Consider the following 27,021-nt stretch of genomic DNA (forward strand, 5'->3'; position numbering starts at 1 on the left):
CCACTGCGCCACCACAGGTCAGGCAAAAGCCCAGATTTAAGGTGACCAATTGTCCTCTTTTAAGGAGGACAGTCCTTCTTTTGTAAGTTCCATCCTCCTACATGTCCTCCTTTTTGATATTGGAAGACTAATCTGTAAATGTACGTATTCGATCAATGCAGAGATCTATTGCGCATGATGTGACATATTTGTATTTGACATGACAATTCGTCAAGAATCAGTACAGTATAGTGCAGTGAGACGCAATTATGAGATGCATGCGCTCCGCATGGAAGACCTTGAGAGAGCACGTGATATACCGAGCGCAAAAATGGCTTTGTGTACTTCTTACTGAAACACAACAAACACATACAACATTGTAGACTCACAATTATTTCTTTCTCAGTGAATATTCAATCACAGACAGGTAAGCACAACTCAAGTTTTATTAATTTATTATCTACTTAATAATTTCCAAATACGTATAATTTTATTTACAAGTATTTTCCCAAAATTCGAGTTTTAAAGTGGAAATCTAACCTCAAATCATATCTATTAATAATTCATTTTGATTTAATAGTTGCATAAAACAGTTTTAATTAGAAAATGATAAATATACCAGCATATCCTCCAAATTAGTGGTTTTGTTTGGTATTTAGTTTTACTAAATGAGTACTTTTTTCTTTTTTGTTTTTTTTACAGAGACAGATTGAGAGCCAGAGAGCAGGATAGATAGGAACAGACAGATAGGAACAGAGAGAGATGAGAAGCATCAATCATTAGTTTTTCATTGCGACACCTTAGTTATTCATTGATTGCTTTCTCATATGTGCCTTGACCATGGGGCTACAACACACTGAGTAACCTCTTGCTCGAGCCAGCAACCTTGGGCTCAAGCTGGTGAGCTTTTGCTCAAACCAGATGAGCCCGCACTCAAGCTGATGACCTCGGAGTCTCAAACCTCGGTCCTCTGCCTCCCAGTCTGATGCTCTATTCACTGTGCCACTGTCTGGTCAGGCGAGTACTTTTTTCTTATAATTATTATTAAAAATTAATAAGTATGTAAGCATAATTACAATATAAAATATTATAAATGTTTTTATTATGCATTTATCCTATTATAGTGTATTATTGTTGCAATGAATAAAATGTTTCTTTTATTTATGATATTGTGTTTTTTAATTTATTTTTGTCCTACTTTTCATTGTAAAAAAGTTGGTCACTTTACTTTAATGCATGAAATAGTTATCATTATAATAAAAATAAACCTCAGAATTTTATTTTTTAAGTTTTTTCCCCCTGTGCACTAAGTCAGCTTCAAGGCCTCTAAAACTTCCATTCAACAGGTGCTGGGTGACAGACATGAGCAAGACAGCTCAGGGTTTTCCTTCAAGGAATGTGACCACCCCATGGGCAGCATCTTAGGTGTCTTTGTCCATTTTGCTCATGGATAGATCTGAGCCTGGCACACAGTAGGTGCTCAGCAAATATGCATTGAATGAGTGTTTGACTCTTACATCTTAGTGGGCACAGAGACTTGGAGTCACAGTTAGAGATGGACACACAAAGCTGGGGCACATCCTGAAAGAACCAGGATGGAGAAGAGATCAGGAGAGGTAGCCCCAGATGGCCCAGGCCCACGGAGGGAGAAGCCACCTTTGGGGCTCCCCACCCAGTGTCCTATTTCTCCAACGGCCAGGAACTACCCGCCCCCTATCTGACCTCTTAGGCTGTTTCCTCAGAGACAAGTGGCCCTGCCCAACTTTCTCACCCACACCTGGCTGGGCAGCTGGGCCACTCAAGCTGTGTGGGTGAGGGGTGTGCCTAGGCTGGGTCCCTGCTCCTGTGGCTGGGTCCCTGGTAGTCCCCGGCTACAGGGTGAAGGGCAGGAGAAGAAGTTGAGACCTTCCTTGGCAAAGTGACCAAAGTTGTCTGGACCCAAAATGCAGGTTTGAAGAGACAGAGGGACAGAAACACACAGAGATACAGACACTCAGAGCTAGTGACAGAGAGAGAGAATGCTAGAGAGATAAACTCAAAGCGAGAGAGAGGTGGCCAAGTACAGAGTCACATAGAGGTGTGGGGGAGGAAAGATACACAGACAGGGAGGTGTAGAGATGAACCCAGAATCACAGAGACACACAAAGGGGCACAAGGAAGACTTTGGGGGTGATGAATGTGCCTACTCTCTTGATTGTGATGATGGTTGATCGTGTGTGTCTCAAAACTCATAACCTGGAATGTTAAACATGCACAGTTTCTCGTGCCTCAGTGATACCTCCATCAAGCTAGTTTTAAAAAACTAACGCGGAGAATTCCAAAGTACATGTGGCATGCAAAGGATTCAGATAAGGAGCAGGATGGCGAGACACAGAAAGACAGAGAGGGAGGGACAGAGAAACAGACACGTTGAACCACCGAGAGGCAGGGATCCTCAGCCGGGGGAGGGTGGGGAAGCTAAGAGAGACGGAGAGACTCGAGCAGTGATGACTCCGTGGGCACCTTAGACTGGGAGACTCGGAAGGATTCAGCGGGGAGCAAGCAGAGAGAGCTGGAAGGGTAACAGAGTTGGAGAACACGCAGACAAACGTCGGAACGATGAGCTGAGGGGGACGAGAGAGGTGGAATGAGTGACGGCGCAGGGAACAAAGGAAAATCCTCCCGCCACGAAGCGCGCCCCGGAGCGGAGACCCCTCCCCATCCCGGGGCCAGGGAGCTAGGGAGTGGCTTTCGGGGCAGGGTGGGGGGTGCTCGGGGGCGGAGGTGGGGGGCAGGCAGGAGGAGTGATTGCTAAGGCCCGGCTGGGCGCCTCACTGCCCGGGAATGCGCCCCAGGCGGCAGTGGGTGGTTATAACCCGGGCCGGGCGCCGGGAGCCGAGGAGGAGGCGGCTGGCTGCAGTACGGCGCGGGCCTGGGAAGTCTGCGGCTGAGCCGGGAGCAGACTCCCCACCCCCTCCCTGGGGGCCGCGCCAGGTGAGGCCAGGGGAGGGGGACAGGGGGTGGGTTGTCTCTGCGTGTGGCTCTAGTCTCAGATGCAGCTCTCTCTCTCTCTTTCTCTCCTCCCTCCTTGCCCCGACTGGAGGGTGCTGAATGTCTGTTACCCCCAACTACAACCTGACAGTGGTGGTGGCCACCATCCTCCTGTTCCCTCTCTGCCCTGGGAAACCAGTAGCGGGGGAGGTGGGGATAAAGGTTCCCCAAGTCACTTGGACCTCCCCACTCTCTGTCTTCTCCTGCCAGGTGCAGTGACCATGGCTACAGCAGGAGCCCCCTGGACGTGGATGGTCAGTGCCCTGATCACAGCTCTGATTCTGGGGTTGACAGGTAACAAGAACCCCTGTGTGTGCATGCCAGCTCGCTGCGCATGAAGTTGTGGGTGACTCTGGGGTACAGGAGTGCCTGTCCCAGGACTGAGCGAATGTGAGTCCATGTCCATGTTTGTGATTGTGTCATTGTGGCTGGGTGCGAAATTTTGTGTGGCTCCCTGTGTGACCAGTTGACTGCTTGAGACGATTGTATCTGACGGTGTGTTTGCATGGGGCCATGTGTGTGACAGAGCAGCTGTGTGTGGCGTGTCTGTCCCTGCCTCATCGGAGTGAGTGTGCAGGAGAGGCTGTCCCTATGAGACAGACGCGCTGAGAAGCAGGTTGGACCAGGTGTGCCAAACTGGGTCCACTGACTGGAATCTTGTCACGGTGCCAGCCTGCCTGCATGCAGAAGTGCAGGTAGCAGTGTGCACGCGTGGACGAATTCCACAGGCATGTCACTGAAACTGTAGATGTGAGATCAAGTCAGGTCTCCCCTGAGTGTGTGCCTCGGGTGTGTCTGTACCATGAAACAGCCGAATGTGTGTTTGTCCCTGGGGAAGCGCCTGTCTCTGTGTAACCGCGTGTGTGCTTCACTGTGTGTGTGTTTCTGAGAGTCTGTGCACAGCGCTTCTGTCCTCTGAGTCATCAGCAAGAGTATGAACAAGTGAGCAAACTAGGGGAGCACTGGCAATGGAGTAGGGTATCGCGTCTGCGGGCCTGTGTGTGGAAGAGCATTCAGGAGGCGCACTTGTGTTTCAGAATGCAGAAAGCCGGTTCTGCTCGCCCCTCCACTGGGTCCCCCAAGCTGAGCCCGCTTCCTGGTTCTGCTCCACCCCCGCCCCCCCCCCACCTGTGCACTCTGACTCTGACCCTGTCCCTCAACCACACCTCAAGTGCAGACTACACTACAGTCAGGGCACCGTGAGTTGTGCTCACCCCAGTCAGGCCCAGCCTTTGTGATTCCCCCTTTCACTGAAAGCAGGGCGTCACCTTCTGTCATCAAGTCCTAGGACCTACCCCACCCCCCATATTTAGTGGTCTTTATAGGATGGCTCCTTCACGTCCCTGGCTTCGGCCCTACCCAAGTCGGTTCCAAGCCCTTCTCACATCCAGGTTGCGGCCCTGACCCCATTCTACCTAAAGTCTTGTTCTCTGGCCTATCCTCAGGCTCCACCCCCTGACCCTTGGCTCCACCCTGAGGTTGTCCATTATTAGCCTCCCTGGTCCCGCCCACCAAGCTCTAACCATTCTTAAGAATCTTGAAGTCCAGTCAGAGCTCAGTCTCACCACCTGAGCCTGGACACTGCCCTTGAGTTTTAAGCCTCTCTCCCTCCCAGCGGATTCCGCACTTCTTCAAGCTCCACTTCTAGATCTCTGGCCCCGCCCCTAAAACCCCGGCAACACGCCCTCAACAGCAGCACCCTTCAGAAATCAGACACCTCTCCGAATCCAAACTCCATCCCCGAGCCCCTTCCTGCCCCTCTTCTGCACCCAGCGCCTGTTCTTGCAAACGACGGTGCTTCCTGCGACAACGGGGCCTCTGGGAGCACCCGGGACCTTGAAGCTGAGGCCAGAGAGGAGGACCCCCGGGCGAATGACAGGAACAACAGCGACCGCATCGTCAATGGGTCCGACTGCGACAGACACGCCCAGCCGTGGCAGGGGGCGCTGCTGCTGCATCCCAACACCCTCTACTGTGGGGCCGCGCTGGTGAACCCGCAGTGGCTACTCACCGCCGCCCACTGCCGGAAGAAGTGGGTGGCGCTCCGAGAGCCGGGCTGACCCCGGCTGGGGGAAGGCGGCTGGGGAGGGGGCCCTTGGAGGCCTCGGTCTGGCAGAGATGGGTTGTGGGTGAGGGAACAAGAGGCTATAGGACTGGGGATGGGGTTAATTTGGGAAGAGGGCAGTGGAAGGGGGTGGGAGTTAGGGATGGGATGGATTGGGTTGCACCTGTTGCGGGTTTCAGGGTGGGTAAGAGATTAGAGACGGGATTAGAGTTGGATTTGAGGTTGGAAATGGGGAGAGGCATGCATATCCTGATGGTTTGAGAGGGAGAGAGAATTAGGGTTGGCTCTGGAATTGGAAGGAGATGGGGATAGAATTGAGATGGAGTTGACATTGGGAAGAGATGTGGGATTGGGGTACGGTTGGGATCAAGGTTAGCGATGGGGTGGGAGATGGTTAGATTTGAGGTACGGGGTGGTTAGATTTGGGGTTAAGAATATGTTGGTGGTTTGTGGGGGGGAGATTTCAGGTTGGAGATGTGGCTGGGGTGGGTATAAGCACGGGGTTGGAGATCAGGGTGGTGTGGGGACTGAAGTTGAGGGTGGCATGAACGTGGAGTTGGGACTAGGTTTGGGACTGGGGTTAGCATTGGATATGGGGATCGGGATCCGGACTGGTTGTGATCTGCACCATTTTCCTCAGACTTTTCAAAATCCGTCTCGGCCACCATTCCACGTCACCCATCTATGAACGTGGACAGCAGCTGTTCCAAGCGGTCAAAACCATCCCGCACCCTGGCTATTGCCACCCTGGCCACTCCAATGACCTCATGCTCATCAAACTGAACAGGAAAATCCTCGAGAGTCAGGACGTCAAGCCCATCAAAATCTCCTCCCGCTGTCCACGTGCTGGGACCAAGTGCTTAGTTTCTGGCTGGGGCACAACCAGCAGTCCCCAAGGTGAGTGACCAGGTCCCTTTCCATGGTGGGCTTTGTCTGTCTTCTCCCGGTCTCTGTCTGAGCACTCTGGCGTTTCCCATCTTTCTCTGCCACTCACCGTGGTCCTACTCTGCGTGTCTCTGCTTGACAGTTAACTTCCCCAAGGTCCTCCAGTGCTTGAACATCACTGTGCTAAGTCACGAACGGTGCAAGGAGGCCTACTCTGGACAGATAGATGCCACCATGTTCTGCGCTGGCGATGAAGCCGGCAGAGACTCCTGCCAGGTAAGAAATGAGACCTCCCTGGTTCGTTCAGCAGATGCACACTAAGGGCCAGCTGTGGAGCCAGAAACCTAGCCCAGTGCTGAGAGTCCAGCCATGACCAAATCAATCAGGGCCCCTTTTCTCACAGAGCTTATATTATGCAACTGCGCTGTCCAATAGAAGTATATACAACATGAGGTGTATGAGTAACTTTTCACATAGCAACATTTTTAAAAAATTTTTTATTGATTGAAAGAAAGAGAGAGAGCGAGAAAGAGAAGCATCAACCCGCTATTCCACTTAATTGTTACATTTAGCTGAGCGGTCATTGGCTGCTTCTCATGTGTGCCCAGACCAGGATGAAACTTCCAACCTCAGTGTGCCAGGACGATGTTTAATCCACAGAGCAATCCAGCTAGGGCTGCAACAATTTTTTTTTTAAAAGGACATGTAAAATTAATTATCTTAATAATATATTTAACCCAATATCTCAAGTACCATCATTTCAAAATGTAACTAATATAAAACAATTATGAGTGAGATATTTTACATTTTTCTCATAATAAGTCTTTGAAAGTGAGTGTGTATTTTTACACTGACAGTGTCATTCAGTTTGGGCCAGGCACATTTCAACCGCCCCACGGAGCTGGTGACTGCTGGATAAGACACAGATGGAGAGGGAGAGATCAAAGCTGCTTGATAGGATTGGGAGGGTGTGCAGGGCACAACAGGGTAAAGAAATCAAATCATAGAACAGACATCACAGTTTTGCTTATTTATTTTGGCAAATTTCAGGCAGATAGCAGTGAATTGTCGTCTTCCCACAAAATCTGTAACATGAAAGTTGTTTTTATTGTTTGTTTTATTGGTTGGATATTTTTTGTTTGTTTTGGAGGTTTTTTGTTTTTTTGTTTAGAGAGTCAGGGAAAAAGAGAGACAGGAACATCGAGCTGCTCCTGTATGTGCCCTGACTGGGGAATCGAACCAGCAACCTTCGCACTCCAGGAGGACGCTCCAAAGCTATCCAGCCAGAGATTGATTTTTTTTTTTTTTTTTTTTTTTTAGAGACAGAGGAAAGGAGAGAAGGGAGGGGGAAGGGAAGCATTTGTTGTTCCACTCAGTTGTGCATTTTTGGCTGCTTCCCATGTGTGCCCTGACCAGGGATCGAACCCTAGCATGAGTTTTTCAACAAGTGTTAGGAAGATGTCTTGAGGAAAAAAAAGGGAAACCCCATGCTAGGTACTTAAAAAAGAAGAAGAGAATATTTAATATAGAAGATTGATAACAAAGTTGTTGAAAGGGCAGGAGGAGCAAAAAGGTAAAAAGAGACACCTTTAAATTTTTTAGAAAATAAAAACATGGCCAAGAAACTGTGTAAATAGGGTAATTTCGGAGAGTGGGAAGGGCTAGGCAGAAACTAAAACATAGTTTTAGGATAGCCAGCAATGGGGGCAATATTCAAAATGGTGGTTGGGAAGGCCTTCTGGGAGACGTGGCATTTGAGCAGGGACTAAATGGCACAAAGGAGCCAGCCTTGCAAAGGTTAAAAGGTAAGTAAAGCATGTGCAAAGGCCCTGAGGCAGAGAGAAGTTTGGCTCATTCAAAGAACAGGAAGAAGCCAGCATGTTTAGGGACAGTGTTTGAGGGGCGGTGATGGAGGCCAGCAGGAGTTGAGGTTGGAGAGATGGGCGGGGCCAATGTTTAACAATATTTCTTGATCCCCAACACAGAGCTTACCTATTTTCTCATGGAAGCTCTATTTATTGAGTGACAGAAATTTAAAAAATTAAAATTAAACAGTTACAGCAATCAGGACTCTTCTATATGTATTTAGCCCCTCAGGTGTTTGTTTTAGTGGGATGTAAATTATCAAGCTCTTAACCACCTCCACCACCCTAATTTTACACACTTGACAACTGCAACAGCTTCCCAGATCTCCCAGTTTCAATTCTGTTCCCACTTCACAGTGGAAGCACACCTGTCTGGGTAGAGCAATGAAGGTGGCTCTCATCAAAAGAAGACATGTCTAATGTGAAGGTTCGCATTTTAAACCATTCAGCTTTCCTCTAGCCAAGCCTAGTACCTTGAAATTTTGTTGTATGGCTTGGTTTTTGTCTGTTTGTTTTTGTAGACTACAAGTTGTTTTTTTATACCAGCATGTGGTCTGGGCTTGGCCACTGAAAGGAAGAATTATAACAACAACATTAATATGAACAGTGTCATAGTGAGAGCAGCTGATCACTGGACACTGTTTTAAGTAGTTCACATACCTCAGTGGAGTAACCCACTTAAGTGTTGTTAATATTAGCTCTATTTTACAGATGAGAAGCCAAGGCTCAGCGCACTTAACTGACAGCCTCTCCAAAGAAAATCTGCAGCTTTTTAAAGCCAGAAATCATGAAAAAAATTAAGCCACGAGAAAATTAAAATTTAGGCCCTGGCTGGTTGGCTCAGTGGTAGTGCATCAGCCCAGGGTGTGGAAGTCCAAGGTTCAATTCCTGGTCAAGGCACACAGAAGCACCCATCTGCTTCTCCATCATTCCCCTCCCCTTCTCTCTCTCTCTCTCTCTCTCTCTCTCTCTCTCTCTCACCCACCCACCCCCACACACACACACACAGCCATGGCTCATTCAAGCAAGTTGGCCCTGGGCACTGAGGATGGCACCATGGCCTCGCCTCAGGCACTAAAATTGCTTGGTTTTGCCAAGCAACAGAGCAGTGGTCCAGATGGGCAGACATCACCCCCTAGTGGGCTTTTCAGGTGAATCCTGGTCATGGCCCATGTGGGAATCTGTCTCTCTGCCTCCCCGCCTCTCACTTAAAAAAAAAAGAAAAAAATTAAAATTAAAATTTAGAGGTCTAGGGAGTGAAGCTCTTTATCCTTTATCAGTGATAGTCAACCTGGTCCCTACCGCCCACTAGTGGGTGTTCCAGCTTTCATGGTGGGCGGTAGCGGAGCAACCAAAGTATAAATAAAAAGGTAGATAGTAAGTTGTTTTATAAAGATTTATTCTGCCAAACTTAGCAAAAGTCTGACATAAAGTACTTGGTAAGTAATTATTATTATATGCTTTAACTTGCTGTAACTCTGCTTTATAACTTTTATAAAGTAAAGCTACTTCCCTACTTTATAAATCACCATTACTGTGGAACCGGTGGGCGGTTAGAAAATTTTACTACTAACAGAGATACAAAAGTGGGCTGTAGGTATAAAAAGGTTGACTACCCCTGCTTTAAATGGTGTCTGCTAATGAGAAAGGAAGCCAAGTCTTAGGCTTTCTCTTTTTCTAATTTTTTTTATTTAGAAATTAAGTGTAATGGGGTGACATCGGTCCATAGGAACACACGGGTTTCAGGTGACATCTCCATGGCACAGGAACTAATTGTACCGTGTGCCTGTGACACTTTGGTTGTTTCCAGGCCTTGGTTAGGCTTTCTTATAATTGATACTGGGCTCTGAGTAGTCATTCTTATTTTGTATAAAAAAATAATTAAGAAATGACAGTAAAAAGTGGCTAGTATTATGGTAGAAGGCTGATAACATGGAGCTATGGATAACTGAGGATCAGCAACCCAAATTAGTCCAGCAATTCTGTCCACAAAGGAAGCTCCAAGCCTCAAGAAAGGTTTAAAGAGTTTATCTGAGTCAGACCAGAGGCAAAATTTTAAAGGATTGAGAAAATGTTCCAGGGAATAGCGGGTTTATTTATTTTATTATTAGAATCCATGGGTGGTCCATTAAGGAGGTGGGAGAAAGCAAAAGGGAGGGGTGTCTCTAGGATTGGATACAAAGAAACATGGGGAGATACATGTTTCTTTTACATGGATGGTTAACGTCTCGTGTTCATATTACGGAGCTACGGGGGTAAAAGATAACCATGAGGAATGTTGAGGGCATCTCCTCCCAGTATCAGGGTGTCTGTCTCTGTGGGTCTGGAGAAGAGATCATGCTGACATTTAAAGTATGTTATTATTCCAGAAACACAAAAACAATGGGCGGGGCTTGCTCAAGGTCAAGGTTAACTTGTCATACAAGATGTGACTTCCTGCAATAACTCACTCAAATTAGAATTTATTTTTAATAATTAGAACATCTTATTTGGTTACTTTCAGTTACTGAGCTTGTCAGACATGCCAGGCAGCCCCCTTTTCATTCACAGTTTCTAACTGGGGGTAATTCTGCAACCCCAGGGGACTTATTGCAATGCCTGGAAATATTTTTGGTTGTCACAACTGTGCAGGGGGTGGGGGCAGAAAGGAGGGCAGTTACTAGCACCTAGTGGATAAATGCCGTGGACGCTGCTGAACATCTTACAACACGCAGGCCAGCCTCTCACGGCAAACTGCCTCTCTGCATGAGTGAAGTCTCTGTCCAAGATGAGCTGGTGTCAAGGAAGAGTGAGAGCAAGGAAGGAGAAGGAGGAAGTGTCCAGCAGAAGAAGCCCAGTCTTCCCAGGCTGGAGGAGGCAGTGAGGGGGAAACAGGGAGGGTGCAATGGGGGGCTCAGAGCAAGGAGAGATCAGAGTTGGGTAGAGAGAGACAGATTTGGATGTAGGGTGAAATGTTAACATTCTCTCTTTCTCTCTCTCTGTCTTTATCTGTGTCTCTTCATCTGTCTACCTTTTCTGTCTCTGTGTCTCTGTGCCTTGTTGCCCCACCTCCCTTTCTCCCCCCAGGGCGACTCCGGGGGCCCCGTGGTCTGTGGTGGCACCCTGCAGGGCCTCGTGTCCTGGGGAGACTTTCCCTGTGCTCAGCCCAACAGACCCGGTGTCTACACCAACCTCTGCCAGTTCAACAAGTGGATCCGGGACACAATCCGGGCCAACTCCTGAGCAATCCCAGGGCTCAGCATTCTGGCGCCCCCACCCCCTGCAGGCCCTCACCCCTGAGGGGACCTGACACTCCTTCCAGAGTCTCCCCCTTCATTCCTTCCAAAGAATGTCGAAGTGCTAACCTCCAGCCCCACCCCCACCCGAGTTTCCAGGGTCTCTCTTCCCTGACAGTGGGCTGATCCCATCTCTCCAGTTGGGTCCTGGGGACGTTTCCCAGAATGACCAGAAATAAAGCGTCCAAGGCGAAGTGGACTCTGTGTGTGGTCTCCCCCCTGCCGCACTCAGCAGGTGGCCCTGCGCCGCCAGGAGCAGGTCATCCCCGCCCCCACTGCTGTGCTTGCTCTAGGACGTTATTTCCATCACAAGAAGCAGACCCCCTCCAGCTGCTTTTTATTTCTTCACAAAGATTGATGGAGTAGTCTGGCTACTGTGTGCCAGGAACGAGGTTCCAGAGGCTGGCACAGCAGGCAAAACAGCGAAAACAATTCCTGCCTCATGGGGCTCGCGTTCCACACAGAGATAGACAAGTACATTAGGTCCTATTGTACATATGTAAATGATATGAATATAATGAGAAAGGGGCACAAGGAAAGAGAAGTTATGTTAGGGGGAGGCACCTGTTTATATTGGATGGTCACACAGAGGGTGTGAAGGGCAGTGTAACAACTCCACCCTCCAACAAAGATGTACACAACCTAAACCCTGGAACCTGTGAATATGGGACTTTACTCAGCAAAGGGACTTTGCAGGTGTGGTTAAAGTTCTTGAGATAGAAGGGTTATCCTGGATTATCTGGGTGGGACCGTTACAATCCCAAGGGTCCTCATCACAGGGAGTCGGGGGTCAGAACGAGATGAGGGCTAAACTGCTGGTTCTGAGGGTGAAGGAAGGGCTACGAGCCTGGAAATGCAGGCGGCACAGGAGTGACTTCTCCCCTGGAGCCCCCAGCAGACACCCCCGCCCACCCGGCCTGCCCAGGACTTGACTGTCGCCCATTGAGACCGATTTTGAATTCTGACCTCAAGAGCTGTAAGAGAATAAATATGCGTTGTTTCAAGCCTCTAACTTTGTGGTAATTTGTCACAGAAGCCCGGGACAGTAATGGGTGGCATTTGAACTGAGACCTACAGGGTGAAAAGTAACTGACTACCCCTGGGAATATCCGGGGTCTGGCATTACAGACAAAGGACAAGGGCAGAGGGTCTGAGGTAGGGACAGGGACAGGCGAGGCATAGGCCAAGAGCCTGTGCAAAGCAGATGCCAACAGGGACCAGTCTTGACAATTCCCTGAGCAAACAAAACTAGTTTAGTTGTGCTTTGCATAAAGAAATATAAATGTATTCGTCTAGATAGATTTATAGAAAAAAAATCACACAACATTTGTTTAGTTCAATATTTTATTTGTGTGTTTCCTCCAGATTTAAAAAAAAAATTGATTGGGAGGGAGAGAAAGACAGAGAGAGAAAAACACCAATTTGTTGTTGTTCTACTTATTTATGCATTCATTGGTTGTTTCTTGTACGTGTCCCTGACCGGGACCCGCAACCCTATTACATATGGAGACGATGCTCTATCCACTGAACCACCCAGCCAGGGCCAGATTTTTGTCAGTAGTTGTAAACATCTCATCTCATTGCTGCACAATATCCTATTGTATAAACATATGCCAATTTATTTACCAATTTTTACTGCAAGTGGGCATTTGGACAGTTTCTTGTTTCTTCAACCAGCTTAATGGTAATGCGCTGATGTGGCATTTGCTAAAGTTATGATAAAAAGCATGGGACATGCAGGGAGCTTGAGTCTCTGCTCATATTTCATCCCCATGCTTCTTCCTCCTGATGTCAGAGTCCAGACATGCCCTCGGTCACGTTCAGGCTCAAGGGTGAGCAGGGTGTCAGGAGGGAGGTGTGGGAGCGGAGGCTGAGGTTGGGGTATTGTGAACCAGTCTGACTCAGCATGAGGCAAACTGGGCAAAACTGAGATGTGGTCTTCATTCTCCCTAGTTCATTACCCTCTAAGGCCAGCTGTTACTCAGGGTGGCACATGACCCACATAAAGATATTCACCCTACATCTAGGCAGCCACGTGGCCTGGGCTCTAAGCAGTAAGATATAAGCTGAAGGTCAGTGTCAGGGTTTTCCTGGGAAGTTTCTGTTTGGCTGAGAAAAGGGAGGGCATGTGTTTAGACTTTCCCCTTCTTCTCACCTGGAACATGGGTGCCTGAGGTGGGCCGGCCACTTTGCATCCTGAGAAGGAAAGCCACAGGAGAACAATGGGGCCGCAAGAAGGAAGAAGAAGCCTGCATGTTTCCGTGACTCGCTCAAGCAACTGCTCTCAGCATGGACTGCCAACAGCTGGGCTTGAAATGGAGAACAAAACCTCAAGGACCTGGGCTGCTGTCATCGGTTTTCAGGATGCTGACCCAGAGGAGATGACGGGGAAACGAAGTTTCAGGAACGGAACGCTGAGCTAAGATGCAGTGCACACTTTCCTGGGTAGCTTTGACTTTCTCTTCTTGGATGTGTCTTTTCCAGTATGGAGTCCAGCTCCCGAACCAGGAGGGGACAGAGGTCTGTAAATAGTTTCTGTTAAGGGCGGAGAGGCTCTGTGTCTTCCCCACATGGTGATGTAAGTGCTGAGAGGACAGGGCTGTGGTGGTGCAAGAAGTAAGCTCCTTGCCCTACTAGATATTAGGACATACCAAAAAGCGCGGGTAATGTATTCTTTTTAAGTGTGGTGCTCATGCAAGGACAGACAGCTGGATCAGTGACACAAAATAAAAAGAGCTCAGAAAGGGACCCCTGAACCTCAATATAATACTATATAGCATGTCTAAAATAGGATAAAACTGCAACCCAAGTAAATGGGGGAACACAGTATGCTTATAAACAGTATAGGGAAAACTAAATCTAGGGAATACAGTCAATAATATTGTAATAACTATGCATGGTGTCAGGTGGGGGCCAGATTTATTAGAGAAAACACTTTGTAAATTATAAAAATCTCTAACCACTATGCTGTGCACCTGAAGCTAATATAAAATAATATTGAATGTCAGCTGTAATTGAGAAAATATAAATAAAATAAAAAACCAAATAATAAAAGTTTAAAATAAATAAGTAAACTTAGATTCTTCCATAATGCCACCTATGCAGGTAGGTTCCAGATGTATTAAAGCCAGTATGGGAAAGACACATTATAATATTAACAGAACAAAAGCAAGGAGGGTGTCTTTGGATCTCCGGAACAGGAAATAATGACTCTTAAGACTCCCAGAGCACAGGTCCTAGGACACAGCATTGATTAGTTTAGTTGTGTCAAGATGAAGAGTTGGGATTAAAGGAGGGTGAAAGGGACTATTTATAGGCATTTGTCAGAATGGGAAAGTTATTTGTCATGTGGAAAAGTGAATAAGGTACTAGAACCTATAAGATGCTCCTGTGAATTAATAAGAAAAATGGTGGCCACCCTTGTGAGAAAGTGGGTAGAGGAGACGAACAGGCCATCTGCAGAAGCAGAACCTCAAAAGCTAACATGCACATGAGGTGATACTCAGACTCATTAGTTACCAGGGAAATGTAAATTGAAACAAGGACATGTCACTTTGCACCAATTAGGCTGGAGAGAATTCAAAGGTTGCATAGTGTTAAGCGTGGTCAGGGACATACAGACATTAGGATGTTTTAGGTGCTACTCGGGGAGTGTGGGGCCTCCAGTTGTGAAGAAGGATCAGGCACTATTTCATCAAATTACATGGTGACTCACAACCTACAACTCAGCAATTTCTCTCCTGGCTATACATCCCAAAGAAATCCTTACACACCCATAAGAAAGCACGTACAAGGATATGCCTTGCAGTGTTCTTTGTGATGGCTGGGAGCTCGCAGTCAATGCATCTCCTTCCCTGGGGGGATTGTTGGGTAAATGTGGGGGCATCACCCTGGAGTTCAACACAGTGGGGTGGGTGCATGAACACAGCAATACAGCTGGGTCTTAAAAACACAGCACTGTTTGAAAAGTGACTTAGAGTAAGAGATACATAATCTAATTCCAATTACATAAATTAAAGTTCCAGGCCCATAGGAATCACACTACACATTTTGTCAGACTGAGGGAGGATAGGAAGAAGGAAGACAGAGAGAGGGAAGGGGGGTAAAAAAAAGATGGGTTCTTTGTACAGCTGAAACCTACATGACTTTATTAGCCAATGTCACCCCAATGAATCCAATTTTAAAAAAAGAAGCCCTGGCCGGTTGGCTCAGTGGTAGAGCATCGGCCTGGCGTGCAGAAGTCCCGGGTTCGATTCCCGGCCAGGGCACACAGGAGAAGCGCCCATCTGCTTCTCCACCCCTCTCCCTCTCCTTTCTCTCTGTCTCTCCCTTCCCCCCCCACAGCTAAGACTCCACTGGAGCAAAGTTGGCCTGGGCACTGAGGATGGCTCCATGGCCTCTGCCTCAGGCACTAGAATGGCTCCAGCCACAGTGGAGCAATGTCCCAGATGGGCAGAGCATTGCCCCCTGGTGAGCATGCCAGGTAGATCCCAGTCTGGTGCATGCAGGAGTCTGTGTCTCTGCCTCCCTGCTTCTTACTTCAGAAAAAAAAGAAAGAAAGAAAGAAAGAAAGAAAGAAAGAAAGAAAGAAAGAAAGAAAGAAAGAAAGAAGGGAGGGAGGGAGGGAGGGAGGGAGGGAGGGAGGGAGGGAGGGAGGGAGGGAGGGAAGGAAGGAAGGAAGGAAGGAAGGAAGGAAGGAAGGAAGGAAGGAAGGAAGGAAGGAGAGAGAAAAGAAAGAAAGAAAGAAAGAAAGAAAGAAAGAAAGAAAGAAAGAAAGAAAGATTCCATAAAAACTGGTAACAATAATCATGCCTATGATGTTCAACCTCTGCACTTAAAGTCTAAGGGAGTGAAAACAGAAGCTTGTAAAATCATCAAGCCACACCTGGCAAAGACTGTGTCCTGAGGCTGAGACCCCAGGCAGAGTTAGAAAGGGTGTGTGTGTGTGTGTACACGCACGGATGCATGTGTGTGTGTGTGTGTGTGTGTGTGTTGTGTCACCACTCCTTGTGGCCACCTTCTGACTATTCATATCCCTGCTTTATTAAATTAACACTTAATTGAAACCAACTGTCACTGATTCTCACTTGATTTCACACACCCCTAAAACGCACAGTATTGGCTCAGGATCTCACAGAAGCCAGAACTAAGGATGATAAGTGTACTGGGCTGTGACTCTGAAAACTGGTGTGTCCTGTGCCCGGTGTCCTTGTCGTCACTGTTGGGGGAGGCTGATCCTGGCTAGAAACTGAGGCCAGGGAGTGGCCTCAGTTTTGTTAGTGGGAGTATTTTGCACATGCATTCCACACATCAGATAAGTATCTAGTTGTTGGCTACAGAGAGGCCGGTGGTGGGTTCCCTTTTATTAGTAATCATAATAATGATGACAATCATTTATTGAGTGCCAGACACCTCTCTGCATCTGTCTCTCCAGGTCTGACAGCAACGTCAGGAGGGAGGCTTTCCACAAGCCAAGCCAGGAGGCTGATGGGCAGGAGCGCTTAGTGATTTGATGCCACTTGTGCAGCTGGTGCAGGGCAGAGCCCAGAGAGTGGGAGTCCCGCACCTTTGCCCAAAACCACACTGCACTGGGGCCAACAATAGCATATGTGGGGGCATGAGGCCAGGCCAGGGGGAGGGTGGTGGGAGTTGTGGGGGAAAACGAGGGAGAGAGAAAGAGAGAGAGAAAGAGATGATGACAGAGAGCATTAAAGAAAAAGATTAGAAGAAGTGATTTGAAGGTGGATTGGGATAGAGGGGGAAAGAGAGAGGGCTTGCACTTTTGGGTAGCTTTAAAAATGAGTGAGAGAGCCTGACCAGGCGGTGGCGCAGTGGATACAGCATTGGACTGGGATGCGGAAGACCCAGGTTCAAAACCCTGAGGTCTCTGGCCCTGGCCGGTTGGCTCAGTGGTAGAGCGTCGGCCTGGCGTGCAGAAGTCCCAGGTTCAATCCCCGGCCAGGGAACACAGGAGAAGTGCCCATCTGCTTCTCCACCTCTCCCCCTCTCCTTCCGCTCTGTCTCTCTCTTCCCCTCCCGCAGCGAGGCTCCATTGGAGCAAAGATGGCCCGGGCGCTGCGGATGGCTCCTTGGCCTCTGCCCCAGGCGCTAGAGTGGCTCTGATCGCAACAGAGCGACGCCCCGGAAGGGCAGAGCATCGCCCCCTGGTGGGCAGAGCGTTGCCCCCTGGTGGGCGTGCCGGGTGGATCCCGGTCGGGCGCATGCGGGAGTCTGTCTGACTGTCTCTCCCCGTTTCCAACTTCGGAAAAATACAAAAAAAAATAAAAATAAAAATAAAAAATAAATAAACAAAACCCTGAGGTCTCTGGCTTGAGCCCAAAGGTCACTGACTTGAGCAAGGGGTCACTAGCTCTGCTGTAGCCCTCCTGGTCAAGGAACATATGAGAAAGCAATCAATGAACAACTAATGAGCTGCAATGAAAAATTGATGCTTCTCATCTCTCTCCCTTCCTGCCTGTCTGTCCCTCTCTCTATCTGTCTCCCTGTCTCTGACACACACACAAAAATGAGTAAGAGAGACTGAAGCAGAATCATAGAGAAAGGTTCTGAAGGTTAGGAAGATAGAAAAGAGAATGAGAAAAAGAGAGAGGAAAGATTTCACTGGTGAGAGTTTAGGGGGAGCAGCCCAGGATAGAGGAGGGTTCTTTGCTGACCCTGAATCTCACACTCCCCCCCTCCCACTTCCAGAGCCCCCACCCCAGGCCCCGGCCTGGGTCCCCTTTGGACACTGTCTCATACTGAAGGAGTGTCCCTTGCACTAGACTAGCTGGATTCAAATCTGCATCCGTTTCCTGCTCTGTGGCATGGGGCTACCTCAGGGCACAGAGCCTGCTGGTTGTTTGTGTGATTATTAGGAACGTTAGAAGAGGGCCATTGACCTTATCTGCATCCCCTCGGTACTTGGTACAAGCGAACCTTCCTGGCTCCTCCTCAGACCAATTGAAGCAAGAGCTGCGTATGAACAAAGGACTCGGATGGTTCTTGTTCACCTTTAACTTGGAGATGTGCTTAAACACCAAGTGCTGGAATCCACCATCTGCTCTCCGGCGCCACCTTGAGGCCAGTGGAAGTACTGCTCTGGGAAAGCCGTAGGCGTGGCATGACGTTTGGCGTTTCACACCCTTGTTCCCAGGCTAACTTTGGGCAGGTTCCTTGACCTCTCCACCCGTCCCTGGAGGGGTCAAACGTCTTATCGGTAATGCTAACATAACAATTCCACTTCATGCACCGTACCTGCCTCAGAGTTAGTGCTGAGAAGCGTTCTAAAATTTTCAGGAGGCATCACTGTTGTCCAAATGGAGTCTGGGCATAATTTAGGGGGCAGTTTAAATTGTGTCTCCCCAAAAGGTATGTTGAGGTCCTAATCTCCAGGACCTCATAATGGGACCTTATTTGGAAATAGGGTCCTTGCAGATGGAATTAGTTACAATGAGATCATACTAGAATAGGGTGGACTCTGAATCCACTATGACTGGTGTCTTTATAAGAAGAGGGAAGAGGAGGTGAAGGCAGACACGCGGGGAAAAGTCTTGATTGTGCACGTCTGACCTCCAGAGCTCTTGCTTTAAAGCCCTTAGTTTGTGGTCCTTTGCTACAGTTGCCCTAGGAAACTAATACACACGAGAAGGTTGCTCCTCTCTATAAGTTATTATAGATGAGGGCAATTCGCATATCTCAAAACCCCTTTGGGAAGAAGTTAAGCAGAGATCTACTTTACAATAGAAGATATACAAAGGTTCGATATGCACGTGAAAAGATGCTCAATATCATTAGTCAAGAGCTAAGTGCAACTTAAAACCATGCAATTGCACGCTACCTCCACCCACCAGATTGCTAAATCTCCAAACTCCAGAAGGTAGCAGAGATGTAGAACAATTAGAATTGCCACATGGCGCCAATGGGAGCACAACCTGGTATAACCACTTAGGGAAAAGGTTTGACAGCTTCTTATAACGCTGAACAGAGTCTACTCTGTTGCCTAACAATCCCACTTGCAGGTGTTTCTCCAACAGAAATGGAAGCACCGGTCCACACACAGACTTTTACGTAAATGTTTGTAGCAGCTTTGTCTGTTGTGGCCCCAGGTACTCATGGACAGGAGAAAGCATAAACAGACTGGAGTGTGCTCAGAGAATGGCTATCCCTCAGCATTCAAAAGGACAAATTGCTATGACATGAGTGAACCTCAAGACGAAAGAATCCTTCCGCGAAGAGTCCGTGCTTATGTCCCCAATTATATGACATTCCAGAGCAAATAAAAGTAATCTATGGTGGGAGGAAATGCAGCTGCTGCTCGCCTCGTGGCTGGGGTGAGCACTGACTGGGAACCAGGCATGAGGGGACTTCTGGGAGGAACATAGTGTCCCACATACTGACCTTGGTTTCCCCAAGGAGTGCACAGTTGTCAGAGCTCACTGAAAAGTACAGCTTCAGTTTGGTGCATTCCATTTTATGTGAATTTCACCTTTAAAAAGAAACAAACTTTGAATTATAGTAAGTTTGACAGTCTAGGATGAAGCATGCCAATGTCTGTGACTTAAAAGGATATGTGTCAAAAATAAGATGGATGGATGAAAGGGCAACAGTCACAGGATAAAGTAAGTATAGTGAAATATATAAGGAGTGGATATATGGGTGTTCACTCTAGGCATCTTTTAATTTTGTCATGTTTGAAAATGTTCATAATAAAAATACTTGGAAGCCCTGGCCAGTTGGCTCAGCGGTGCTAACCATCGAGCATCGGCCTGGTGTGTGAAAGTCTTGGGTTCAATTCCCAGTCAGGGCACACAAGAGAAGCGACTATCTTCTTCTTCACCCCTCCCTGTTCTCTCTCTGTCTCTTCTCCTCCCACAGCCAAGGCTCAAATGAGTTGAGCAAGTTGGCCCCAGTTCTCTCTCTGTCTCTTTCCTTCCCACTGCCATGGCTGAAATGGTTTGAGCAAGTTGGCCCCAGGCGCTGAGCATGGCTCTGTGGCCTCATCTCAGGAGCTAAAATATAGCTCAGTTGCCAAGCAACAGAGTGGTAGCCTCAGATGGGCAGAGTATCACTGGGTAGGGAACTTAGCCTGGAAGGGGGCTTGCTGGATGGGTCCCAGTCGGGGCACATGTGGGAATTTGTCTCTGTCTCCCCACTTCTCATTTAATTAAAAAAAAAAAGTTTTAAGTACTTGGAAAGAAGTCAGACATGTGTCTGGTTGAGTTGCAATGGCCAAGTTCCCCATCTTCATTGCCACCAGTTTAACCAAGCTGCTCTCCTCTCCACCGTGGCCATTCATTCATTCATTCATTCAACAAATACCTATTGAACCTCTACTACAAGCCAGGCGCTGGCCTAGGTTCCCAGACCACAGCATTGAACAAGTCATACAAAGTCTGTTCTCATATGACTGTTTTCTTTTCTAGAGGAGGAGGAAGACAATAAACATGGGTAAGTACGTGTCCCATTTTTCAGAGGGGAACATTACATGTTACTAAGGGTCAAAGGACAGAAAGTGCTTGGAAGAGGTTTTGTGTTGCCTTGTCTGGCCAGGAGAGGCGTCTCTGGGCAGGTCAGTCAGACCACAGGCCAGCAGCAGCGAGGGCGAACATCACGGACATGACGGCGAGCAGAGAGTTCCAGGACGTGCGGCAGGCGCGGCCGGCCTAGACCACTGCAAACACTTCTCTGCTTTCTTTCTTTGGTTTTAAATTTTTTATTGAATGATTATTAGAATGGAAGGAAAAGGACAAGAGAGAGAGGGAGAGAGAAAAATACTGATTTGTTGTTCCATTTATTTATGTGTTCAGTGATTGGTTCTTGTATGTGCCCTGACCGGGGATGGACCCCACAGCCTTGGTGCATCTGCACGATGCTCTAACCAGCTCTGCTTTCCGTTTGGTTTTCCCTGCTCTGCCCCTCATATCTTCTCCACACAGCAGACTGGCGAGGGTGAGTGAGCACTGGTTGCAGGGAAAGGAGTGTCTTGTGTTCTGCACATCACACGGGGCAGTGAGGCTGAGAAGGGCTCTCAGAAGTGTTTAGAGGTGAGGATGGAGCAAGCTGGGTCACTGCCCTCAATAGTGAAGGAAACTCCAGCCCATTGGGGCCCTCACCATCGTCATCAGAATAGCTCCGTGAACGCTTGTTGGGAGCTTTAAAGCTGGCGGCAGTGGGCATCCCAATGAAAGGAGAACTGGAAAGGGGGCAGAGGGCCATGGTGGTGGGCGGAGGTGAGCAGGGATGAGTCCCAACCCCAGCAACGGAAGAGGGCGTTGGGCAACGCTTCAGGCCCATCCCTTTGCCCTGAATCTTTTCTGCCACTCAGGCTGGGGCACGCTATTCTCGAGAATGCTTTCATGAAATGCAAATCCACTAGTAAATGTACCGGTGAGGAAGGAAAGGGCCGGCCAAAGACCACCAGGGCGGTCGCCGTCCAGGCTAGAACTTGGTCTCTGACCATGTTGCTGAAGGTGGATTTTTCATCATCACACACTCACACACACATACACACACACACAGGTGCACAGCACTCACATATGCACGCTAACAGCATGCTCACCCAGACAATCATGCAGACTCACATGTTCTCTCACTCTTACAAGTCTCACACTCATATGTATCTTTGCAAACTCACTAACACACACAGTCACAGACCCGGCTGTGGGGGAAATTATAACCCTGACGAGGTGAGGAGTAGGGGTACTTAAGAGAGTTGTGGGAGGGGGTTCGGCTCAGGGTGGGGACCCTGAGTCTCACCTAAGTCAGGAAGGAAGAGAGGGGGGACATCATCGGGTGGCCCAGAGATTGCCTTTGGAGCCAGTGGCATTGTACAGAACGTGTGCCGTCTTCACTGACGGGTGCTGGGAGTGCCAGAGGGAACATTTTGTAAACTATATGATTGTTTGACCACTATGCTCTGCACTCGAAATTAATATTGAATGTAAACTGTAATTTTAAAAAGCGAAAAGGGTAAGTTATAGACATTAAGTCTCATAGCTAAACCTCTAGAAATGGCTGTCGTCAGCAGAAGTGAGGGGTCAACCCAAGAGACCAGGGGGACCAGTACACCATCCTTCACCCAGTGCAGCCCTCAAGAGCAGCTCAGGCTGAGTCTTAGCTCCTGTGACTCTGAGCCAGCAGGGTAGGAGAAGAAGTGAATCTCACTGGGGGACTTTGGAGCCTGTGTCTGGACCCCACAGGGTGAGGTAACGATGAAAACCTGGCTCCATTTCCAAGACCCAGCTTTGTTTCTTATTAAAAATAAACCCCCATGTTCGTCGAAGCATCATTCACGGTGGCCAAGACATGGAAACAACTTGTCCCTCAGTAAAGAATAGTATAAAGAAGATGTGGTACATATATACAATAGAATACTACTCAGCCACAAGAAATGATGACATTCTGCCATTTATGATAACATGAATGAACCTTGAGAACATTATACTGAGTGAGTTAAGTAAATCAGAAAAAGCTAAGAACTGTATGATTTCACACATAGGTGGGATATAAAAATGAGACTCATGGACATAGATTGAAGTTAAGTGGTTACCGGAAGGGAGGGGCGTAGGGGAGGGGGTTGGGGGGAGGGAGGAAAGAGGGACAAATATACAGTGATGGAAACTGATTTGACATTGGGTGATGGGTACACAACATAATCAATAGTTGAAATGCTATAGAGAAAGCTGCGTACTCTTACTGATCAATCTCACCTCATTAAATTTAATTTTCTAAATAAAATTATGAGGGGAAAAAGGAAAAAAGAAAATGTCCTGACATTTTTTCATGTGCTCTGAAAAGAGGCAAAGGAACGGACAACCAGACACACAGCCTTCAAAAGCCAAAGTGCCGGTTGCTAACCTTAACGTTACTGCCTATTAGATGTCTGTGAAATGGCAAGAATAACCACACAGCCTCATGCGGTTGTTTCAAGGACACTGAAATATAATGTCCAAAGAAGCTGTGGACTTGGACTTGGGGTTCAGAAAAATTACCGAGAAATCACTCTCTCCAAACACCAGTCTGGGGCAGTAGACAAAGAGTGAAGTTGTTCAACTTCACAATTAGACATTCGTGCTGAGTTTTTACAGCTTTTAATACAATGCACCTTAAGAAATAAGCCAGAGAAAGCTCCAGGGCTGTGTCACTTAACCATCACTGATAACAATTAAGAGTCATCACTGGTTTTCACACGTAGTCATTGTTTTATGACTTATGCAATTGACTACATGATGTTTCACAAACTTTGTAACCAACTCAGGCAATCAGGGAGTCTTTGGAACATTTTTTTTTTTATGCCAGAGACAGACAGAAAGGGACAGATAGGAACAGACAGACAAAACGGAAGAGAGATGAGAAGCATCAATTCTTTGTTGCAGCACTTTAGTTGTTCATTGATTGCTTTCTCATATGTGCCTTGACCTGGGGGCTACAGCAGACAGAGTAACCCCTTGTTCGAACCAGTGACCTTAGGCTCAAGCTGGTGAGCCTTGCTCAAACCAGATGAGCCCACGCTCAAACTGGCAACCTCGGGGTCTCAAACCAGGGTCCTCCGCATCCCAGTTTGACGCTCTATCCACTGCCCCACCTCCTGGTAGGCTGAACACTTTATTTTAATTATGCTTTCAAAACAGCATATAACAAAATTTACCATGTTATCCATTTTTAAGTGGACAACTCAGTGGTGTTAAGTACATTTACATTGTTGTGCGACCAATCTCCAGAATTTTTTCATCTTGCAAAACCAAGACCTTGTACTTGTTAAACATGACATCCCCGTTCCCCTTCCCTCAGCCCTGCTACCCTCATTCTACTTCCGTCCCCGCGAATTTGACTATGTTAAATGGCACATGTAGGTAGCATCGTGCAGTATTTGTCTTTCCGTGGCTGCCTTATTTCACTTTGCATAGTGTCCTCAGGGTTTATCCATACTGTAGCAGATGACAGAATTTCCTCCTCTCTTAAGGCTGAATAATAATCCATTGTGTCTATAAATACAGATAACAGGGCAGCATGTCTCAGAGGGAAAGGGAGGATGGAGGGTAAGAGAGAGTGGATTAAGGGGATGAAATAGGAATGGAAAGGGACTTTGTATGGAGCATGGGGGACATGATGCAGGGGGTTGGGGGTGTCCTATTGAGTGGGGCAGTTGAAATCATTTTAAATTTAAAAAATTAAATAAAGATTAAAAATAATAATAATAATCCAGGCCCTGGCCAGTTGGCTCAGTGGTAGAGCATCGGCCTGGCGTGCAAGGGGTCCTGGGTTCGATTCCTGGCCAGGGCACACAGGAGAAGCGCCCATCTGCTTCTCCACACCCCCCCTCTCCCTCCTCTCTGTCTCTCTCTTCCCCTCCCGCAACCGAGGCTCCACTGGAGCAAAGATGGCCTGGGCGCTGGGGATGGCTCCTTGGCCTCTGCCCCAGGCGCTAGAGTGGCTCTGGTCGTGACAGAGCGATGCCCCAGATGGGCAGAGCATCACCCCCTGGTGGGCGTGCTGGGTGGATCCCAGTCGGGCGCATGCAGGAGTCTGTCTGACTGCCTCCCCGTTTCCAGCTTCAGAAAAGTACAAAAAATAATAATAATAATAATAATAATAATAATAATCCATTATATCGATAGACCACATTTTGCTTATCCATTCATCTATTAATGGACACTTGGGTTGTGTCCCCCTTTTGGACATTGTGAATAAATCTGCTATGAACTTGGGTGTGCAAATAATGTCTTCAAGATTTTTATTTCAATTCTTGTGAATATATATCCATGAATGGGATCAGGACATCTTTAATTATATAAAAGGAAAATAAGCCATTAAGTTCCATTAATACCCAGAGTGGTCTTTTCTCTCTCTGTCTCTCTCTTTCTCTCTCTGTTGGTGACCCTGTAGTCAGGCTGCCTGGGTTCTAATCCCAGCTCTACCATTTATCTGCTGTGTGCCTTTGGACAAATTACTTCACTTCTCTGCCCTTGGTTTTTCCATCTGTAAACAGATTTATCAACAAAACCTATAACCTTCAGGCTTTTATGAATGATAGTGAGTAAATATACGAAGTATTTTTTTTACAAAGTATTATTTTAATGCTTACAGAAGGAATAAACAATTGATACATGTGACAACTTGATCTCAAGGGCATTGTGCCAAGTAAGAAAACCCCTAATCTCAAAGTATGATGTCATTTCTATACCATTCTCAAAGTCGCAGAATCATAGAGACACGGAACAAGCCAGTGGTCATCACGGCTTAAGCTTGGGGGAAGGATGTAGTTATTGTGATTATTGTGGAATAACACAAGAGACTTTCTTTGTGGAGATTAAAGAGTTCTGTATTCTACTGGTGATGATTGAGAGAGAGAGAGAGAGAGAGAGAGAGAGAGAGAGATGGTAAAATTAACATAAGATCATTAACCTGAGTTAACAGCATTGTCAGTTTTCTAGTTTTGACAATGTACCATGTTTGTGAAAGATGTTTTCACTGACAGAAACTGGGTGCGGGATGTATGAGCACTCTCTACTGTTTTGCAACATCTTTTGAGTCTTGAACTATTTCAAAATAACATTATTATAATAAAAAACGTGTCTGGCACATCTGAAGTACTCAAAAAACATTAGTTATCACCAACCTTGATTTTTCCTATGTGCATTTTTTATTTGATCTTATTTGCTCTGTTTTCATGGTTCTTTTCCTGGCCAGCTCCAGTCCCCATAAAATGAGGAGCAAGTTCCAGGGAGGAGGGTGCCGCCCACCAAGTTCTCCCAGACTGACAGACTTGCTTTACAGCAGTAAACATAATTATGAGTCATCTGTCATTTTTCAGGCCAGCCATTGTTTTATAACATGTGTAATTATCTAAGCAGTGTTTCACAAACCTGGGAACTAACCAGGCATTGCAGGTCTCTGATGCTTATAACAGGAAAAAGAACTTTAAAGAGTTAACCAAGTGTTCTGGGCACCAGAAGCACATTACTTTGCGAAGAGCCCAGCCTGGTGGCCGAAGACAGGAGAAAAAATAAGAATTAACCTTTGCATTTGTTTTTTATGTGCAGCAAAACCCTTGAAGATGACCCGAGAAACATTCTAGTTGTTATGGTTTTAAGAAGGGCTGAGGACAGGACAGAAGGGGTCACAATGGAGATTTAAACCTTTATACCTTTTATAGAAGCATACTCTATACTTTTTGTACCATGTGGAAATAATCTCCATTCAAAAAATTAACTAGAGCCCCGGCCAGTTAGCTCAGTCAGTTAAGAACGTCATCCAGAAACAACAAGGTTGCAGGTTCGATCACCAGTCAGGGCACACACAGGAAGCAACCAAAAATGCTTGACTAAGTGGAACAACAAATGCTGCCCTTTCCTCTCCCTCTCTCTGTCTTTCTAAAAAATCAATATAAAAATAAAATAAAATAAGTCCTGACAAATAGCTCAGTTGGTTGCAGCATGGCCCCAGAGCATGGAGGTTGCCAGTTCAACTGGAAGATCTCTCTCTCCCTACTTCTCTCCAAAAAAAAAAAAAAAAAAATTAATTAACTAGAAATGAAATGATACATACAGACTCCCCTGCATGTCTTGCTGGGTTCAAATTTGGCTGTTTTTTACTGTGTGCCTTGGAAATGACTCTTGGCTTCTCTATGCCTTGTTGTTGTTGCTTTTTATCTGTAACATGGGGATGACCATAGTTCCTATTTCATAGAATGTTGAGGACATTAAGTTGGCATTTGTCAGGAACGTAAAATAGTTCCTGGAACAAAATACATAAACACTCTGTCTGATAATGATGGTCATGTGTACCTATTATTGTTGTTGTTGTTGTTATTATTATTAAGGACTTGCTTTCCCTCTGATCTCTTTCTGTTCAAGTCTTCACTTTTCCTCTCCCCCGGGGTCGGGAGCTTGTCTGCCTCCTAGGACCAGGCAGGGAATGTAAA

General features: G+C 47.0%; 1 protein-coding gene across 1 annotated transcript; it reads left to right on the forward strand.

Annotated features, from left to right (window-relative positions):
* Positions 1-2,815: 2,815 nt before the first annotated feature.
* LOC136332125 (kallikrein-5-like) lies at positions 2,816-11,298 on the forward strand. The gene is made up of 6 exons (XM_066271424.1): positions 2,816-2,952; positions 3,220-3,303; positions 4,783-5,041; positions 5,715-5,971; positions 6,102-6,235; positions 10,891-11,298. The coding sequence occupies exons 2-6, from the start codon at positions 3,231-3,233 to the stop codon at positions 11,044-11,046; spliced, it is 879 nt and encodes a 292-aa protein (XP_066127521.1). The 5' UTR covers positions 2,816-2,952; positions 3,220-3,230; the 3' UTR covers positions 11,047-11,298.
* The last annotated feature ends 15,723 nt before the right edge of the window (positions 11,299-27,021 follow it).

The sequence above is a fragment of the Saccopteryx bilineata genome, chromosome 3 (assembly GCF_036850765.1).
Source record: "Saccopteryx bilineata isolate mSacBil1 chromosome 3, mSacBil1_pri_phased_curated, whole genome shotgun sequence".
Lineage (NCBI taxonomy): Eukaryota > Metazoa > Chordata > Mammalia > Chiroptera > Emballonuridae > Saccopteryx > Saccopteryx bilineata.